Genomic DNA, 20,762 nt, shown 5'->3' with positions numbered 1-20,762 from the left:
TTTTTAATGAATCTGAGTTAATCAAATGGCAGAGAGGTCCCCTCAGTAGTCGGGTCTCGAGTGAACACGCAGTTCTGGCCAGAGAATTCATGCTGGAATCTGGCAGAAAGCTCCATTATTAATGGTATTTACTCCTAACCTTTAGTGGGAAGGAGTTTATTGCATAAGCTTTTGTAGCCTTTGTTGTATTCTCACTGCAGGCCGCTGCCTCTTGTGTTTAAACAGAAATCTTTTGCAGCGAATAAATATTTAGATGCTCACGTTTGATAGCGCATTTGTGTGTAATTATTCAAGCAGGTCTTCACAGCAGATTGCAGTATTTGCGAGTTTATTGTCTCAAAAAAGTCAAAATATCTGAAAGGCGGATAATTGAGGAGCACACTGGCCCCAAATAGTCTCAGCTGTGTTTCCTAAGGGGCGTGTGTGTGTGTGTGATGATATGTCTAGTGTGCATTTATCCCAGCTTCAGACATCTATCCAGACTGCGTTCTCATGCCTGCCCTGACGGCCTCGGTACCCGATAGCTAAGCGTGTCCTAGCTAAGAGCCCTCTACCACGGAGACACGTTACAGATTATGTTTTGCTACGGAATTCTCAGCCCAGAGTAATTAACACAATCTCCGCTAGAGCCACCCGAGGTGAGGGCCCGGTAAATATTATCCCGAAGTCTGCTAAGGGCCTCCAGATCGAGGCAGAGCTGTGTGTGTACCGGGAGGGGTGGGGGGGGTGGTTGGGGGTGACTATTTGCCTCCCAGCCGCAGCCACCGTATTGACTTGATTAGTCGCTAATTAAAAGCTGACTGGCTGGCCGGGCGCGGGGGAGACGACTTCATTAGCGGGGGCTCGGAGAGCGTCATTTTTCCCTGCTCCCTCACACATCTCCTTGGCAGCAGGCAAACAGGAGGAAGACGGATCCTTCCGGAAGGACCAGCCCCGACTGCACTGTCCATATGGCCGGCAAGGGTCAATCTTTGTTATGTCGCGTGTGTCACCTCTGCACAGCTGCTGGTGAAATCCTGCACGCTGAAAATGTCCACAAACGACTTTGCGAGTTGCGGCATCTCGTTAAATACGCGCGGCACGGCACGCGTATGCCCTCCGCGGTTCACTGTCCTGACTGGGCGAATGTGTTCGATCTCATCTTAGCATCTGCACTCTGCGTGCCCTCCGCCGCCCTACCGACTCCCATAATCCCCGAGTCAAACTCCACGCGAGCTCAAGCAACCGCTCGTTTCGTTATTGGCCGGCGGCCGGAACGCAGCCGTGCGTGTGCCTGTTCTCCGTTAAGCCCTGCCCACCCTCTCTGACCCATAGAGATGGCAGCTGTACCCAACAGCTCAGGAAAGGGGGAGGGGCCTGCCCCTCTTACCAAACACGTGGAGGCAAATTTGTGCTTGGCCGGGCTTCTGTTCCTATTTGCCTTCTGTATAACCTTTCCGTCAATGAACAACGGGCAAAATCAAACAATGACGAATGCTAAGTTCAAACAGACGAGCAGCCCTTGAGTAGACCGTAGACGTGGGACCGCGGGGAAACTCGCTGAATCACTTTTCAGGACTTCAGGTCATCTTAAATGTTCAGATTTGAATGAGCTACTCATGCTTGCAAACGGTGACACACAAACTTAACCGTGCCTCCCTGTCAGTAAGTCTGCCATTTTTTTTTTGACAGTGTGAAGTATATTCTCACTCCATTTCAAGGTCCTGGCCTAAGGACATTTTAAGAGCTTTATATGCAACTTGCTCATAATAAATATATATAGAGAGACAGCTGCAAATACTGATGTCAGTGACAGACTTGAATAAGCATCTATAGATGATTAGAAGTAAGTTATGGGGGTTGTAAGTTAGTTTGATGAGGTTCTTAAAAACAGCTAGAGATAAAGTGTAACTTCTCTTTTGGGCCACTGTGACTCTCTGACACCAATAGTTAAATCTCAATCATCAGGTCATTCGAACAAAGGGCCTGTGGGGTCTCCGATTGCGCCTTTCATCATCCTGCCATCCTGCCACTAACTCTAACCCTAATGCACACACAAAGCCTCGCACCAGCAGCCTCGCACCAGCAGCCTCACACCATTGGCCTCGCACCAGTAGCCTCGCACCAGTAGCCTCGCACCAGCGGCCTCGCACCAGCGGACTCGCACCAGCGGCCTCGCACCAGCGGACTCGCACCAGCGGCCTCGCACCAGCGGACTCGCACCAGCGGCCTCGCACCAGCGGCCTCGCACCAGCGGCCTCGCACCAATAGACTCGCACCAATAGACTCGCACCAGCAGACTCACACCAGCGGCCTCACACCAGTAACAGGAAATCACAGGCCAGAGTGGTAGATATGAGTCAGTTGTCCAGACGAGGATTTTAGTATATTACACATATGAGTGGTATGTTATGCCGATGGTGTGTGTGTGTGTTCATGGTTGTAATCACTCTCCATCTGTGGTGAGGAGAACAACATTCCGGGCAGAGATGAGGGGAGACACCAAGCCATAACGCTACCACCACTACCTCAGGAACAGGCCGTGTAAGTGTAGACACCCCACCCATTTCCACACCTTTCCACACCTCCCAAACCCAACTTACCCTTCCTCCTTCGATTCTCTCTCTCCGTTTCTCTCTCCTCCTTCTTTCTTCCATTCTTTTTCTCATTCACTTCTCGTCACGTTTTTGCTTACCCGCTCACTTTTCCGTACTACTCATATCTAACCACTCTCCTCTCCCTCCCTCCCTCTCTCTCTCTCTCTCTCTCTCTCTCCCTGTCTTTCCCTCCCTCTTGACAGAGCATGATTCAACAAAGTATGCATCCAAATCGAGGGTGTGTGATCAAGAAAGACCGCCCTTGTTCTTATTCAATGAGTCACCGACCATGTGTGTGTGTGTGTGTGCGTGTGTGTTTGGCGTTAGACTGCTGAGTCAATTGCCTCCGTGGTTAGCCTGCTTTCTTTGCTCCTGCTGTCTGGCTTTTAGAAGTCGAGTGTCGGATAACCATGTCGGTGCGGCTGGAAAAGTAGCCACACACAGGAGCGCTCTTTCCCCAGCCATTCATCTTGGCGTCCTTTCAGACGTTTAAATTGTGGCATTATTAACCATTAAGACCACAATGAACGGCCGGCGAAGAGGGGGAGCCCGTGCGTTGTCTTTCATTTTATGGCTAACATTTAAATAATAGTGACGATCAAGGTGACAGCAGTCGGTCTGAGAGACCCATTTAATTTCCTGATGGACTTGTGAGATTGCAGGAAAAAGGCCCTATTCCATATGCATGCGTTCCCTTAAAGAATAGAAGGCATTGATTTAAAATGCATAGGCTCGTGATCCTTCCACAGGGTCTCATATCTGCTAGGCCTCCGTCATGGCCGAAATGGTTGATTAAGATCAAGGCTGTCGCTTATCTGATGTCAGGGCAGGATGGCCAATCTCAAAGCCGCCGTCTCCGGTAGATGGAGACGGCGTGTCCCAAAGAACGGCGCGTCCCAACTTCTATGGTAACTGGGGGGCGGATCAGACTGGAAAGGTCTCATCCATTTCTGCGTACCGCAGTGCGGTTTGGCGCCGGGGGATTTCGTCAAGGACCGCAGGGGTCGTCAGGGAGTAGGAAGGAGTCAGCAGGGGTCTCGGACCGAGAGCCGAGAACTAAAGAACACGAGGAAAGATGAGGGCCGCATTTCAAGGGTTACTTCATGCCATCGCAGCTGACGCACTGGCAGTTCATGGTCAGCGGTATTGCAGGAAGCGACATAGTTCTTTCCTGGATGCAGCGAACTCGCTACAAATAATGATGCCAATGGTAGCAGACTTTTTTTCTTTTAAATGCAGCAGTTTTGTAGGTGCTATCGTCTAGTCTCAGAAGAAAAATATCAGTCCTTACAATTCCAGACAGTACACGACCCAAGACGGATCACAGACCCAAGGCCATTCATTCTTAGTCGTAGCTCCTAGACTCTCAGCTCCAGGACTTGGTAGTGTGGTACTCAAAACCTGGGTTGGTCTCAGGATGAGTTAAATCCACCCCAACCCCATAATGGTCCCCGTCAAAACCCAAAACACCCATCTTACTCTGACACCTTAGGGTCCGAACAGGCCGAGACGACTCCAAAGCCCAGCAAAGGGTCCTAGTGTCCGCCTCAGGGGGGGCGTGTCCTCCTCCGTTGATGGAGTGGATACAGCTACGGTGTGGACCCAAGTGGGCGTTGCCCGCCGGACAGTCCGCGGCTGAGTAATGGCACAGAGCACGTTGGGGCCGACGGAGAAAAATGGGAACGCTTGGCTGTATAAGGCTGGCGCTATCCGCTGCCGTGATGAGGGTTAATTGCGTGCCTGGAGATAAAGGCTAATAAATCCTGGCACGCAGCGGAGGGCTCGGCAGTGGTGGCTGACCCCGCATTCGTCTCCGGGTTGTTTTAGAGCCAGTCGTGGGGGGGGGGGGGGGGGGTCAGTGGTCCAGCTTTGTCATAGTAATGGGGTAACGGGGCTCAGCCGGTTGGCGTGTCAGAGGGACGAGTCTCCGTGCTGGACATAGGGCTAATTCCTAACGTTACGCAGAAACAGATTCCATGGTCTGTCCAGCATCGACGATGAACCGAGTATTCTGGTAGCGAAGGGCAATCACGTTGCTGACTCCGCTCCTCGTCCTCCATCATCAGATCAGAGCTGGAGCCGTCCGTAACGCAACAGAATGTCCTTAACAGCACAGAGGAAGGAAAAGAGAAATCCGAAACGGAGATGCCTGCAAGCTGATCCCAACCAGCGGCTGTGAGCAGCGTGCAAGGGCGCCTGCCACAGTCGGTGAGGATCGTATGACCGTGGGTGTGGCCACAGACTTGGTCGGTGAGGATCGTATGACCGTGGGTGTGGCCACAGACTTTGTCAGTGAGGATCATATGACCGTGGGTGTGGCCACAGACTTGGTCGGTGAGGATCGTATGACCGTGGGTGTGGCCACAGACTTTGTCGGTGAGGATCATATGACTGTAGGTGTGGCTACTCTGCGACTACCAACTGGTGTGACTATACACAAGAAAAAGCACAGCTGTGTGTGTTTGTTTCACACACACCTCATTCTACACACCACCCTCTCCTGACACATCATATTTTCCACTTGTGCTAAAAGCTTACGATTCAGACCCTGTAAAAGTGGAGAGGTCTGCCGTCTACACAGGGAAGGTGTGTTCTGGCCCCGTCACAGAACACTCGACGACCCGTTTCTGCCGCGATACCCCACGCGAGCAATAGAATGCAACGAGGTGAAGGCGAGGGGGCTCTCCAGCGACCACCTCCCTGGCTGTGGTACAAGCCCCCGCTCCCTGCTCCAGCACCACGGGTGGAGAAGCACGCCTGTGGAGCCAGACGGTGGGAACGGCCAGGCCGGGCTTTAATGCCGCATGGAAAAGGTGTTTTTCCGTCTCCCTCCGGGACACCGGCCGCAGGTGGTACCGCTGTAAGACGGGCCTTTCTCCTGCAGGGAAGAGGCCTGGTGTTCGTCACCGGCTAGACGGCACAGCTGTCTGCGATCAGAACACACTGCTGACTACCACACAGGACTTGAGAGAAATGTAAAGTACACAGCAGCTGTGTCTACACAACTTCACATGCAGCTTCTTTATATACTGTGTCTTATCACAGCAGGCAATAAATTAAAAGAGCACGCTACATTACAGAAAAAAAACACATATTTGCTATTCCTATTGGTTTAGTTTTTTTGTTTGTTTTTAAATAAAGAATGTTAAATATCAGAAAGAATCAACGTATTTAAAACATTTTTTATTTTATGTTTTGTGACATGGACGTGACAGCGTTAGGATATGTTAAGCTGGAAAAATAATACCCTGCGTGAGGTTCAAACATCTTAAAACAGTCATTCCAGTAAATTCCCACTGCATTTAATGTAGAGCAGACCCCAACCTTTAAGCACCATCAACTGCCAGGAAGACCACATTACATGTATAGCCTGCTCTTGATCTGCTGTTAGTTAACTGCAGCACACAGACTATCGATTGTTGCGGTGCAGAGACATTACGTGCACCCGAGGTTTACATGCTACCGAAACCATCAGCACATGGCCGAATATGATATCTGATTTCAGTGCCTTAATGTTATGCTATGTGTGTCCGTTGCGTTATAGGGAAACAAAACCCTTAGGTGCACGCTGTCATGTGAAGAGATGGTTTTCTCGATATCATTATCCACATTAGCAGTCGGCTCCACGGAGAGTTTATCATTATGGATGATACCTTGAAGCACAGGGCGTCAGAGGAGGCGGGGATCTCGCGCTAATTGATGCCGCTGGGTCACGCGCGAATCGATTAATCGTCGACTGGGTCTGGCCCCGCCCCTCGACCCCGCCCCCTCTGCTTGCGCGTTTTGTCAGCAGGAGCCTGACCCCGGCAGCCGTCGTCGTGGGGTTTGCGCACGAGCGGTCAGACTTATTTGGAATACTCGTCACGATCCCGTCGCTGATCCGTAGCTCCAGGCCATAGTCTCTCTCTTTTTCTCTCTCTATCTGCTGTGTCTCTCAATTCACATGCGTTAAAACCACGTGTGGACGCCGCTGTGTGTAGCTTTGATTTTTATGTGCACTGGAGCGAATCAGGACGAAAACACAGAACATTGTTTTTTTTTCTTATCTTGTTTTCGCTTGTATTTTACTCTCTTAATTGAATCAGAATTCAGTTCTTGTTCTGGGAGTCTCCTCGAGAGTTTTTCTCATACGTTGGTCTCCACCGCTCTCCGTCGAGTCGCTTACCTGCTGCAGCGGATTCCACGGGCGGAGTTCTCATCACCTCCGCCCACCATCACCTCCACCTGCCACGTGCTAAGAGGCACCTGCACTCTTTCAGACCGCCGCCTCTGTAGCGGCAGCCCAACTCTGACTTGCCCCCCTCCGAAACTCAAAAACCTCACTCTCCTCCCTAATGGCTTATTAACTCCACCAACCCTGACCCCGCCCCCAACACCTAACCCCCATCTTCTACCACACCCTCTGGGTGCTAGAAGATTCTACTAAGGAAGTCGGAGGCTCTACGATAAAGGCAGAAGCACTTCTGGGATGACGAGACTTGGCAGCAGTTCAAAGCAGGAGCTTCCACACTAACACTCTCATCTTTACCACTCCTGTTAGGTATTTTTTTGCTCATGAATTTTACATGGCGGCCTTTGAGCCTGACACGACAGGCTGCGATGGTGCCCGTTCCTCGTGCTGACACGCCGGCCCGGGCCGCCTCCGACGCGGTTAAAAGGAAACCCGTCCTTGGCCCGACGGGCCGGGTAGATGCAGCGGTCGGCGGCGCCGGAGGCGGCCGGCGTGTGCGGATCGTGAAGAAGCTTCCGGAAAAAGCATCCGGGCCACCACAGCTTTCCTGGAACGGGGCTCCCGAGAGGGGGATGCACATTAGAGCGGAGAGCAGAGGATCCTAATGGAGTCACTCGACCACAGTGAGACACGCAGTGTGGTTGAGGTCGGAGGTCAGCCACATTTATACTATCGGGGGAGGGGGGAGGAGCAGGAGAACAGGGAGAAACAGAGATAGGGAGCAAGTCCGTACTGCTAAGTGTCTGAGTCTGTCCTGGGCAGGAAACAGGACAGGATGAACAGTCTCACTCCCAGTTCACTCCACACAGCACACTCGAGCAGCTCCGTTTGACTACATACTTTCGTTTGATCTCCATAAAGATCACCTAGCCTAGTTTTTAGTTTTGCCTCACAGTAATGTTTAACCTTTAGGATTCTTCATTTTACACATACAGACTATGCTAATCCCAGACTATTCTTAATCTGTACTGACTGAAGAATAGGACAAGTACTTCTTAGCATTTTGTCTAACTTTATTTGAACTAAAAATCATTTTAAGATTACAGTAGCGAAGGTCTGTGCACAGCACAAAAACTTTTATATACTCTCATATTTTACTGGGTATGAAAGCCTGTTCCCCAAATCCCGTGTGAGGCGCTAGCGGTCTGGCTAATTAAGCAGCCGTATCGGTAACTGTTCGGCCTACAGAACGTCGTCGATATTCTACGCTTTGTGGGCAGCCGGGGGAATGACTGCAGAGGACCAGCTGTGTTTTCTACCTGCAGGTGATGCAGGTGTGCGAGCTACTTACCATCTAATTACCTTCCTCTCCGTCGGTCGGAGCCTGCCGGGCTCACCGTGGCGGCCCGGGCAGGCGCTGGGGGATTATGGGGTGAGAGAGAGGCCGGGGGAGGGGTCTCCAGGGACCCTCCGCGCAGCTACTAGAAGCGCTACCACTTAACTCACCTCGATTCCCGCTTTTACCCGGGGGCTGGAGAGTTTTTAGCACCGCCTAAAAGATCACGGCGAGCCGGGCCTCATCCGGAGCGAATGCTTCCCGATGGCTTTTCCCGCCATTTGTTGGCGTTGTGTCGGAGGCGCCTCATGTGACGCACAGAAATGAGAAGACAAATGATTTTTTTTTTCCTTCTTTTAATTCAAACTTGAATCTGGGGGGGTGGGGGGGGGGGGCACGACAATAAAGCAGTATTACAGAAGGCCTTCACAACAGCACAGAGTGCCTTTTGTTCTTTTCTGTTTTTGGCTTGAAAGATAAGGGATTCTGATGTTGACAGACAGGAGGTTTGGGGTTTTTTTTTTGTTTTTTTTTTTCCTTAGACAGGAGAAATTCGAAGGCACGCAGGTTTTCTCCTGCCGGAGAGAGCCAGGGATTAAATACTGTGCAACTGTTGCCCAACAAAACATTCCAGCACAGAGAACTATCTGCCATGAGATTCTCTTAAAGGTAAAATGATAATTAAGTTAAAAAAATCATTAGACTAGTACAGGTTCCTCACTAACCTTCCACACTGACACGCAAGTTTTGAATCAATGTTCATCTTGGCAACGAGATGCCGACAGAATGCTCTTAACTTAAGGTTATTTACAATACTTTTAAAAACATTACAAAATAATTTTTCTTCACTTTCATTCCTTCTAAAATAGCTGTGGTACATAAGACATGTTGGAGTTAAATAACCTTTAATGTGAATGATCATCAAAATAACATTTGAAAATGCGTTCATCATCAGAAAGAAGAAGATGAAGGTAGATGAGAGGGTTGCCATCACCCACTTCAAGAATCCCCCAAACGTTGTGCAGTGTTACAGTGATACACACAGAGCTGAATACTGTATAACCACACACACAATATTCTTATTTATTCTTCATATAAAGTTAAAATTCAGCATCCAAAGGATGAATTCTCCCTTTCTCTTAAGTCTTAAGATCTTAAATTAGAAATGCACATGATTTGTTCGTATTATTATTATAATTTTTTTTTTACAAAACAATGAAATAAAAAGTAAGATTTTTGTACCTTCACAAGTACACAATACTGATGTAACACCACTAGCATACAGAGTGGATGTCCAGAAATGCCTGATGGTGCCATGTCCAGTTCCACCATTATCCACCCCGACGACAACACAGCACAAGAAAAGACGCAACGCGCTTCACTGCACACGCAAGCTCACGGCCGCCCTTCCCGTCGCCATGACGACGCGCTGACACAGCTATGAACGCAGCGTCGCGGGACGACCGGAGAACAAATTTTGTTTGCGTACAAAATAATGGCTAGACGACCCTGTCCTGCCGTCAATATAGAAACAACGTGAGATGGAGAAACAGAATCTGGTGGAGAGTTTTGGTCCAACGCAAAGCTTAAAGTCCAGCACGCTCGCATATGTCTCTGGTAAAAAATATGCACCGGCCAGTCGAAAAAGAGGAAGAAGAAGGCCCACCCTGTCATGTTTATGGACCTGGGCGATCCGTCCTGTCACAGGTGTGCTGCTCGCCCAGGGAAATGGGGGTGTGTCCACGGCACACATGACACGTGGGAGGAGCCACTGCGGGAACCAACCGGCACGCGAGCAAGATGGCACGTGCCAGTCCGTCTGATGAGTTCCTGTTTTACACAGGATTATGGGAAACGCGAGCTCGATACGGTACGATGGCTTTTTACGTGGCCAATACTGAAATACTGAAACGAACAGGACAGCATGAGGAAATGAAATAAACTAAAAAGTATAAAGAACAATGTGAGAAGCTTTTCTATTATCTGAGGATGCAAAAGATCGTTTGTCCAGTCAGATCTGTTGGGGGCTTATCCAGTTAATGGACTGTACAGGCGGACCGCAGGGAGAGTGATAAACCCAACTTACCGCTAAGACTAATAGCGTATCGTATATTTTTTTGTTTGTTTTTTTTTATTATAAAGTTATAAGGTTGGGGCAGTGGCCTTTGTAAATAAAGGCGGCTTGTTTACAAAAGTTATTGATTGAGCTGCAAAAACAGCATATAGACATTAGTCATTGACTAAGAAATATCTATTACAGTTATATAAACACATGAATAAATATCTTCCTCGTGTCCTCACCCTACACAGGAGTCCCTCTGCTTCAGGGAAAATGTGAAAGGAGTAAAATCTTTTTTTTTACTTTCTTAAATTTTGAATTTTTTTTTCTCCCTGTGTCAGCACAGCTGACACCTTCCATTTCAAGTCAGGCAGCCTGTAGGCAACCGTATGTAGTACAGGCAGAGTTTGGAAACCCGAGGGAGAGAGAGAGAGAGAGAGAGAGAGAGAGAGAGAGAAGGAGAGAAGGAGGGAGAGAGAGAAGGAGGGAGGGAGAGCAAGAGATGACCATGAAGCATCTGGTCAGAGAAGCAGCTCTCACACTCCGCTCTAAACCCCTACACTTACAGACGTGTTGGAGAGAGGCCCAGTTCAACTCTACTTGGCAATAAACTCGACATTCACCCATGAAGTACTACTGTGGCTGTGGCAAAGTGCCATACTGACTGCAACCAGCAGGAGGCTCTAATCACCGAGTCAAACCAGGGGATGAGGGGTTAGTGTATGTATTTGTGTACGTGTGTATATGTATTTTTCTGTTGCCATAGACAAGTTTACTGTAAATGTATTTTGGTCACTCTACCAATGATTAAGTCCATTCTGTGCTTACGATGACCCCAGTGACTTTAGCTTCCTGCAGTGAAGCCTGGGTAAAAGACATTCTCATTCCCATCTGAACAATTTTAGCAAAATGTTCAGTCACAGTTATTTTCAGTCCTCAAACCTAAATAAATAGTGAAGTGCTTGACTCGCACTCACACGGCTACAGGTGGAGAGCCAGGAACGCCCGGCGCTGCAGACAGCCAGATGCAGTTCTTCCAAAAGACCCGCGAGGGCGTCCCCTTGTGTGCTCCCGCGCCCACGAGCAACCATAGAGAAATAAATAAAAGGCAAAAATCGACAATGACGTGTGCCACAGTTGGGGAGGGAGGGGGGCGGGGCCCCAGGTAAAGGGGCAGAGCCCCAGGGAGGGCGGGGGGGGGGGGCCCGCTACCTGATCCGCCCGTTGGCTTTGGGCGCCCCCAGCTGGGACTTGGGGTCGGGACCCAGTGAGCTCCACGGCGTTTCCCGGCACGACTGCATGACCGGGCAGCCGCTGGGCGTGGCGGAACACACGTCGGCCGCCGCCCACACCTCCGACACCAGGCCGTCCACCCAGCGCTCCAGGGGCGGCCCCGTCAGGCCCGCGTTGTGCTCGGCCGCCTCCACCTGGCCCAGGTGCACGGGGATGTTCAGGATGGGGTTGAGGCCGTGGAAGCTCTGCTCCATGTAGCTGTTCTTGGCCGGGCCGTTGTGCAGCTTCAACGCGTCCTCTGTGTGAGAGGCAACCAGAGAAAACAAAATAAACGAAGGAAGTAAAGGTTCCCTAACAACGGCGACACAAAGAAGAGACACTGTGGCTGATAAATGTTTCTCAAACTTCTCTAATAAAAAATATTTTTTCAGGCATTTAAGGGTCTGTAGTTTTGAGCAATGACTGGCTAGTCCGTTTTGGTAACCCACAATGAGTGATGGATAAAATAAAAATCTAATCAAAGATTTTTTAAAATGCGTTGCTCATCATAACCAGGGAAACGCATCTTTTATTAAAAAACAAAGAGGCCGAGACTAAACTGGGCAGACAATCTAGCACACCAGAACACCGTGTGCTAGTGACCCAACAAACCGATAGGATATTGTGCTTGTTTTGTCTGGGCCGTTGCTATTTCCCCAAACCTTTCCACGATCCAAGCCCTGCTTGCATAACAAACGCACCCTTCATCATTTCACGGCTATTCGAACAGTTCCCTACTGTGTTAAAATGGGCCTTCACGGGTGCCACCTAATGCTTCTGGCACCGTGCACTTTTTACCATAGAGGTGGAAGCCGCAGCACGCGAGACAAATGACAAATGACATACATAAGAGAGTTCGACCCAATTATACTTGCACCTTTCACTATTAGTCATATCAGAACTATTTCGCGGAGGTATCCCTTTGTCTGGATGTGAGCCGTGCCGTTTCTGGGTGGTGGACTGACGTATCCGCGGCTTCTCAAGTCCACGCGCAAGAACCGCTAAAAGACCACAGGCGTCTTCCTCGGTGAAGGCCTGTGGTCTTTTAGCGGTTCTTGTGCGTGGACTTGTCGTGCGCTCGGTTTATCCCGCCACCTGGACCAGCCACCACGATGGTGATTCACCCTGAGTCTACTAGCCGTGGTCGCACATACTAAATGCGTCTCTGTTCTAGTGATTGTCTTTATTTAATTTTTTTTTTTTTTTGCTTCAATGCTTAATTTTTTTAATTGATTTAGGGAGTGATTATTGTCCTTAAAAATGTCCCACACAACAACGTTCTGTTCAATTTCAGCATATAAATGATTTGTCGATACCTGAGATTTTAAAACAAAGTAAATTGGAAATGTTTTTATCGGTAAATATTTGCATAAATCAAAGGGTTATAACAACAACACTATTAAAGAAAAATCAGACTGTGACTCATGTGTAGTTCCCCAGTAGAAACTGATTTAAAGTTTTCATCAGCACATACTGGTTCTGAAACGAACGTCGTGCTATAATTATCCACTTTCAGTCATTTCCTTTGGATATTAATATTGTGCCAAGTATAGCTGATAAAATTATTATGCACAAGCAAATATTTAGCAGCTGTCCAAGTCTGTGTATCTTAGCTTCTGGCCCTTATCAGTTTTGGGAAAATCAAGAAATAAAAATGTAAGCAATTTGCATCACATGAAATTAGGGATGAAAACATGCCAAACCGATGTTTTTGTTTTCATTGTTGTGGTTGTTTTGCAGTAGATGATGTTATCACTTAACATTTTTATCGCTAAAGGTCAGTTTGGTCTGCTGAGAAGGGAAAAGTCACAAATGCCTTTTCACAAATTTTCATTTTATCGCTTGCAATTTGCTGGAAGCATAGAACAGGGTGGGCGGTGGGGGATTGTGTGTGGGGGGGATCCCGGATTCTGAACCGCGTAGGACCGGCGGAGAGATTCGGATCGAATCCCGGGACAATCCAGCATGTTTATTCCACTGTGAGTTTGTCCCAGTGCGAGTTTATTCCTGTGTAAGGTGACCTGAGTTTTTGTGCACCACTCATGTGAGAATCTATATTTAGCTGGTGGACCAGAACTGGCGCGAAGCTCCTTGCAGTCTTTGGGAGCTGGAGAGAGGGTGACCTTACAGTACGAGCTTCTACAGCTCGGCAGTGCGGGATCTGAGGGCCACTTCACCGCTCTTCTCCAGTGAACGTCACCATTTTAAAATCCGTAAAGGCGAATTGACGCTTAAACACAAGCCAGAAGTCCGGATGTGGTAACTGGAGTTTTGAAACGACGCTGATTGTTACGGAACGAAGGAATGACACTTGTGTTGAATGGTTTTCTCTGTGTGTGTGTGTGTGTGTGTGTGTGTGTGTGTTAAGACAATTATCTCAGTTCAGTCATCTATGCCGTGAATAAGGCTTTGTGGTTTGTCGAGGGGTGTATGTGTGCATTTACACGAGCGATCAGTACACACAGCACCTCTAGCTCACGACGGAGAATCGTCACGCAGCGTGTGTGTGTGCGAGTGTGCGCATGCAGGCGTACTGTGTGCACCTGTTACTCACCGTGGCGGATGGGCAGGTGTTTGTGGTGTGTGAGGGGCGTGATGAGGAACCGGGTCTCGGCAACAGGGGTCCAGTGGTGCAAGACGCGCACCGCCCACATGCCCGGCCGCAGGGGCAGGTTCAGCGGGGGCCGGTAGTGGGTGAACTCCGCCCCCGCATCGATCAGTATGTCGTAGGTGGCAGCGATGACGTTGGTGGGGTCGATCCACACCACCGTCACCGTCACGTTGGGGCCTTTGCCCCACTTTTGCATCCCCACGGGCTCGTCGTTTGGACTCATAAGGTTCCCAAAGTTCCGGAAGATTCTCTCCTTGGCATCCCAGTCCGTCCCGATCTGATGCAAGGGCAAGAAACCAGGGAGAGTTGCAAAGATGAAAGTCAGACACACACGAAGAAGCACTGAAACGTTCCCTATAGCTCAGAGGGTCCGAAATGATTTGCAAGACAAGGCGGGCTGCTGAGTGCTATCTTAGAGGCATTTCCACATCTCTATAACCTCTTCCCAAAAAGAAACACTGATACAGTTATGAACCCTTCTGAGACGCGTTATAAAGATTTACACTTAAAGCATTGTAGCAGGCTCTCTAATCCAGACTGGCAGCTGTGGTTAGTTGTCTCCGTGGAAGAAATCCTGATGATAGTATACCAGTCTAAAGACAGCAGTAAGCTAGAACCCCATCAGAGGGAAACCACACAAAGAAATGCCTCCTCAGAGGAATACTAAATTAGAAACAAATAGCAACGAATGATTGTGTTATTTGGATTGGCAACATAAAATTGTGTACTTGGGGTTGGCAGGGTTATAAAAAAAACGTGGTTTGGGTTTTCGATTACTATGTGTTAGTGCTAGTGAGGTGGTTCTGTCGTGGTCTTGGCATCCAAATACTTTGTACAATTCCTGGCTGTGCTGTAGCTGTACAAGTCCAGCTTAGAGAAGAATGGAACAAAGTGGAAAGTAAGGGCTCTCCTGGACTCCCATAGACTCTCCTGGACTCTCATAGACTCTCCTGGACTCTCATAGACTCGCGTAGACTGTCCTGGACTCTCATAGACTAGACTCTCCTGGACTCTCATAGACTCTCCTGGACTCTCATAGACGCTCATAGACTCTCCTGGACTCTCATAGACTCGGCTAGACTGTCCTGGACTCTCATAGACTCTCATAGACTCTCCTGGACTCTCATAGACTCGGCTAGACTTTCCTGGGCTCTCATAGACTCTCCTGGATTCTCATAGATTCTCCTGGACTCTTATAGACTCGCCTAGACTCTCCTGGACTGAAGCAATGATGTACATTTCAAGACTAGAGAAGAGCATTTGAGCTTGGTTAACAAGAACACCAACATACCAGTTCTTAGCATTTTTTTTAACCACACGAAACATCCCTTCAAACCTGTGGGGAATACAACAAAAACTGTAATACTGCAATGTGTCAGCTCAGTGGTCCTAGGCACATTTAGATCGGGACAGATGCGGCACGCAGTGAACACACGAAAGCGTCGCGGCTACCGTGACCGAGTCCTTCTGTTCTGCCCAGTCCCGTAGCTGGCGTGTGCAAGAAACGCGGGTCCGAATCCAAGGAAGAACCGCAGAGCCCTGAACACACCGCACCAATCCGGGGACGGCGGTGCCAGTGGAGCACCAGCACGACCGCATCGAACCGGCCCAAACGCCTGTGCCCGGTGCTGGAGTCCCACTCCTGCAGCGTGTGTGTTTGTAGCAGTGGGGGTGGTGGGTAGGAGGCCTCGAGTTATCTAGTGCCAGCACCCTCAGGCCTCTCCAGCTCTTCCTGCACAAGGCGACAGCCCCCCCCCCACCCCCCCCCCCCCCCCCCCCCCCCCCCCCCCCGCCCGCCTTCCCACGGCTCGGCCAGCGCCTCCAGTAAACACAGCAAGCCAATGCGATCAGAGGTGGCTCGCGGCTCTCGGGCGAACAACATCGGAGAGACCAGGGCTTACGGGGGGGGAGAGGCAGCCAGGACGTGGGGCAATGGTGGGATGCAGCTAGCCAGCCGCACAACAAAAAAAATATGTTTTATGCATCATACGCACCCCCCTCTCACACCCCCCCACTCCCCCGTTACCCTGCTGCAGTGAAGCGTGTGGTCATTATATCACCCCCCCCCCCCTCCCAATACCGGACAGACAAATCACTGATTATGCCAAAGGGCATGACGACGGGTCCGGCACAGCCTGACAGCTAAATCAATGAAGAAGGTCTGAATTATCGGTTGTTTAACGGAGTATGTCAGGTGGAATGTGCAGCAGAGTGAGATTACCAATAATATTCAGAGGTCAATTTCCCTTGCAATGCGTGCAGCGTCGGGGTTTTTGTGCGTATATACTGCCAGAACGTTTTTACTGCCCTGGGGAAGAACAAAACCAGCATTGTTCTCTAACTCTTTTTTTTCTGTTTTGTTTTAATCCACTGAACTGTGCTGTTTACAACAACCATTTTTCAATGTCCTAAAAGCGAGCAGAAATGAGCTCGGGCCGACAACCGCTGACTTACAGGAGCTCCTACTGAGAACGCCATCTCCGCCACGAGGATGTGACAACGCGCACGCATCACCAGGTCTGCGTGACGAATATGAGTCACCGGGAAGACGACGCTGCTGATTCTGATCAGAAATTTCATTCTGACACCCACATGTACTTGGGGGAACATCTGACGTGCTGTCCAGATCGAGGCAGTGTCGGAAACACTCGTTGGCTGCTAGACTAAGTGGATCTTCCCCAGCCCCCTGCTCCAAGGCCCGAGACGTGAACGAGATTCCACCCTCAAAAATGCCACCCGAGCCTCAGGGCTGGCCCCGTACCTCCGGGCCTTCCCGACGAGATCGGGCTTCCTTACCTCGGCCAGCTGCAGTCTGCTGAAACTGTTAGGCGGGTTGGTGAACTTGAAGAACTTCTTGGGTGTGAGCCAGGTCTCCAGGGTCTCCAGCTTACTGGTGGCCAGGTTGGTGGCATGGTGCTTGACCAGGTATCCCTGGAACTCGTCCGACAGGAAGTAGATATGGACGGACACAGGATGTCCCATAGCAAAGTACCTAGAGAGAGACACGATTGGCCTCAGTGTCCAACACATCAAGCCGACCCATTACAGTTGACTCCAGCGGTTCTGACCAGCCAAGCATCTGCACACGCTTATGTTACAGTACTGTGCAGCAGACACACGGGCTGGAGCAGCACCAGAAGCAGCGTATCCCCCGGGGTCGGGGGGGGCTCTGAGCCACCCTCATCAATACTCCAACAGGAGATGGAGGAGGTCCAGTACTGTCACCCCCCAACACCCCCCCCCCCCCCCCGACTGCTTGAAAAAAGAAGAATGGCAAATATTTACAAGAGGCTGGACCTTGGGGTGACGGCCAACGCGCAAACATCAACAGAGGCCCTATTCACGCGGCCCCGCCCCCCCTCCCGCTGCTGATGTCATGGGGTGCTTCCAGAAACAGAGTGCTTGCTCTGTCTCCCGCAGCCCCCGCGACCCCTCCCCCACACACCCCCCTCACACCGCCAACAAGTGGCTCCTTGTGGCCTCCTCTGCCCCCCCCCCTCCTCTATGCCTCCCTTAACCAGGAGGAAGGGGGGTGAGGTCTTCCTCCTGTGAAACCAACCCGGTCTGTGTTCAGCAAGGCTTTGGGCAACAGGTTGCAGCATCTCACGTGAACTTTTCCCAGACTCACCCGGAAGGTTCTCTGGTTCTCACGTCAGTGGGCTGAGCAAACCTTCAGGTTCTGCTCACACACTGACACGAGACCAGATCTCCCCCTATCACTTCAGTAGGGCTCGGCATGAGAGACAGACGGAGCTATACGATTGGCTGCAGCTAGCGTACGGCCGTTAAACCACGTGAACTACTACTGGTGTTCCTTTAAAGCAGTTTCCCCCCGGGGCCTGTTTGCAGGGTAGTCACGTTAAGCTAATGGAAGGCCGCTCACCTGCAGCGGGCATCGTTGGGGTCTCCCTGCAGGGAGCCGGCGGCCCGGGCCAGGCCGAGGCGGGCGAAGGCGTGGTAGTGGGTGAGCAGGGAGTCGCTGAGGCTGTGGACGCCGTCGGCTTCGTCGTACATGTTCTCCCAGTAGGCGGCCAGGCCCGGCGTGGAGGGCGGGAGCGCCCCGAACAGGAAGCCGTCCAGCTGATTGATGATCTCCTGGTTGACGCTGGCCTCGAACTTGCGCGCGAAGAACGTGGGCCGGGCCGTTTGCTGCGGGGGAGACGAGACGGGGGGGGAGGAAGAGGAGGAGGAGGATGAAGGGAGGCGCTAGAAGACGGGCGGCGAAGGCGAGGAGAAGAGGGAGATGGAGAGAGCAAGACAGGAGGAGAGAGGACAGACAGACAGACAGGAAGGACCATGAAAAGAGAAGTAGAAAATGAAGACAAGCCCACCATCCAGAGGGATGAAGGAAATCAAAAAAGAGAGAGAGACAGAGCGAGAGAGAACAAACCTGTACAGCAGAGACAGAGCCTTGTTCTCAGGAGGTGTAATTGATGGAACAAATAAAAGTCAAAGCAACGGCTCTCAGGCAGCACACGCAGGTCGCCCCCCCGCTCATTTCAGCGAACGCGCCCCCACCTCGGCTAGCCGCACACTCTGACTGCTAACACGGAACGGATGATGAGGACGATGTTGGGGAGGAAGCCAGTACAAGCAAAAATAAAAACAACAACTCGGCACTCAAAATAGTTTCTGAAGCGGCAGCAGTCCCCCAACGCGGCTGTTTTTATTTATTTAGAAGAACATTTCTGGAGAGATAGCGAGACGACAGCAATGGAGATTTCACACCACGCATTTGTGATAGGGCTACCGCCCACCTCCCGCCCCTCCACCCGAAAAGTACCAAAAGGGGTGGGGGTGGGGCTGGGGGTGGGTGGAGACACAACAGAAAGGACGAGTCAGAGGAGAGGGTGAGAGAGCGAGAGAAACAATGAGGTGATTTAGGGCCTCTTGTCAAGGCAACTCTGTGAGCATTGTGAGGCAGATATGTTAGCGGTGTGAGGCAGATATGTTAGCGGTGTGAGGCAGATATGTTAGCGGTGTGAGGTAGATATGTTAGCGGTGTGAGGCAGATATGTTAGCGGTGTGAGGGCAGATATGTTAGCGGTGTGAGGTAGATATGTTAGCGGTGTGAGGCAGATATGTTAGCGGTGTGAGGCAGATATGTTAGCATTGTAAGGCAGATATGTTAGCATTGTGAGCCAGATGACCGCAGGCCCTGAGAAGTAGACGGCCACGCCCACCTTCAAGCCCCTCCCCGTCTCTCTTTTTAGGCCTTTCTATCACAGGGTTATTTCTCAATAGCTCCACTTCTGCTCCTAATGGCCTGTGAAACTCTCTCAGCTCTTCTCCTCCTCTCTCTCTTTCTCTCCCCCAGAAATGGTTAACCACAGCGGTTAATCAGGGAGGCCCCTTCGGACAGGGCGCTTTGATACTGATAGTCAATTTGAGGCCCTGGGGAATGTTGTTGAGCTGCATTTAGAAAGGTTTAAAATGTGGTAGTTATTTTAAAGTGCTGGGTTCTCTTACTTTCTTCTTAAGAGCAACTCATCCTTTGCTGATGGGCTAACCAATGTGCACGCATGCGCACCCCTCTCTCTCTCTCTCTCTCTCTCTCTCACACACACACACACACACTCTTTCAGAAAAGGAAAGTCTAATTACCAGCACGGCTAGAGGCGCCAGCCCAAATACCCCAGCATGACATCTCCCTTCGGCCTGATGCGTTTTTGACTTTAATCACTGAGCACTGCAGACCTCATTTTGTACCCATCACTCTTCATGTTGGGCTACAGGGCCTCGTCCTCAGAGGCCGGGCCGGGACGCCTGAGTCAGGGGGGAGGGGCCAACTCGTGTCCCGTGCTGATGATGTCATGGGCTGGCACACGGGCGCACGGTAGGTGGTTTATTTTGGTGATGCCACGACCGAGCTATGAGCAAGACTTGGAGAAGGAAACAGAGGAAGAGTGATAAAAGATGAAGTGAGGGATGGTGAGAACGAGGGAGAGGGGGAGGGAGTGAGCGTCTGAGAGTGAGAATGAGGGAGAGGGGGAGGGAGTGAGCGTCTGAGAGTGAGAATGAGGGAGAGGGGGAGGGAGTGAGTGTCTGAGAGTGAGAATGAGGGAGAGGGGGAGGGAGTGAGCGTCTGAGAGTGAGAATGAGGGAGAGGGGGAGGGAGTGAGCGTCTGAGAGTGAGAACGAGGGAGAGGGGGAGGGAGTGAGCGTCTGAGAGTGAGAATGAGGGAGAGGGGGAGGGAGTGAGCGTCTGAGAGTGAGAACGAGGGAGAGGGGGAGGGAGTGAGCGTCTGAGAGTGAGAATGAGGGAGAGGGGGAGGGAGTGAGCGTCTGAGAGTGAGAACGAGGGAGAGGGGGAGGGAGTGAGCGTCTGAGAGTGAGAATGAGGGAGAGGGGGAGGGAGTGAGTGTCTGAGAGTGAGAATGAGGGAGAGGGGGATGGAGTGAGTGTCTGAGAGTGGGCAGTCATGGCATGGTGGTTAGGGAATTGGTCTTGTTACCGAAGGGTCGTGGGTTCGATTCCCAGACCTGAGGTCATGACTGAGGTGCCCCTGAGCAAGACCCTTAACCCTCAATTGCTCACTTGTATAAAAATGAGATTTTAAAAAATGTAAGTCGCTCTGAATAAGGGCGTCTGCCAAATGCTATAAAATGTAAATGTAAAATGAGAGTGGGTGAGGGGGAGGGAGTGAGCATCTGAGAGTGAGAATGAGTGAGAGGGGGAGGGAGTGAGTGTCTGAGAGTGAATGAGGGTGAGAATGAGGGAGAGGGGGAGGGAGTGAG

At 50.7% G+C, this 20,762-nt stretch overlaps 1 protein-coding gene and 1 long non-coding RNA gene across 2 annotated transcripts in view; one reads left to right on the top strand and one right to left on the bottom strand.

The window, feature by feature from the left end:
* The first annotated feature begins 2,241 nt into the window (after window positions 1-2,241).
* Window positions 2,242-3,125, top strand: LOC143508747 (uncharacterized). The gene is made up of 3 exons (XR_013129449.1): window positions 2,242-2,328; window positions 2,450-2,523; window positions 2,780-3,125. It is a non-coding gene; the product is annotated as an uncharacterized LOC143508747 (long non-coding RNA).
* A 5,435-nt stretch (window positions 3,126-8,560) lies between these two features.
* The window catches only part of xylt1 (xylosyltransferase I), a 50,465-nt gene continuing 38,263 nt past the window's right edge, over window positions 8,561-20,762 (bottom strand). Inside the window, exons 5-8 of the mRNA XM_076993689.1 lie at window positions 17,909-18,174; window positions 16,822-17,017; window positions 13,969-14,302; window positions 8,561-11,673 (exon numbers count right to left, since the gene is read on the bottom strand). Coding sequence (XP_076849804.1) covers window positions 11,351-11,673; window positions 13,969-14,302; window positions 16,822-17,017; window positions 17,909-18,174 — 1,119 coding nt within the window. The 3' untranslated portion in view covers window positions 8,561-11,350. The remainder of the gene's footprint in view (window positions 11,674-13,968; window positions 14,303-16,821; window positions 17,018-17,908; window positions 18,175-20,762) is intronic.

The sequence above is a fragment of the Brachyhypopomus gauderio genome, chromosome 2 (assembly GCF_052324685.1).
Source record: "Brachyhypopomus gauderio isolate BG-103 chromosome 2, BGAUD_0.2, whole genome shotgun sequence".
In the NCBI taxonomy this organism is placed as follows: Eukaryota; Metazoa; Chordata; class Actinopteri; order Gymnotiformes; family Hypopomidae; genus Brachyhypopomus; species Brachyhypopomus gauderio.
The sequence above is the reverse complement of the archived record's forward strand: the minus strand, read 5'-3'. Positions and strand labels throughout refer to the sequence as shown.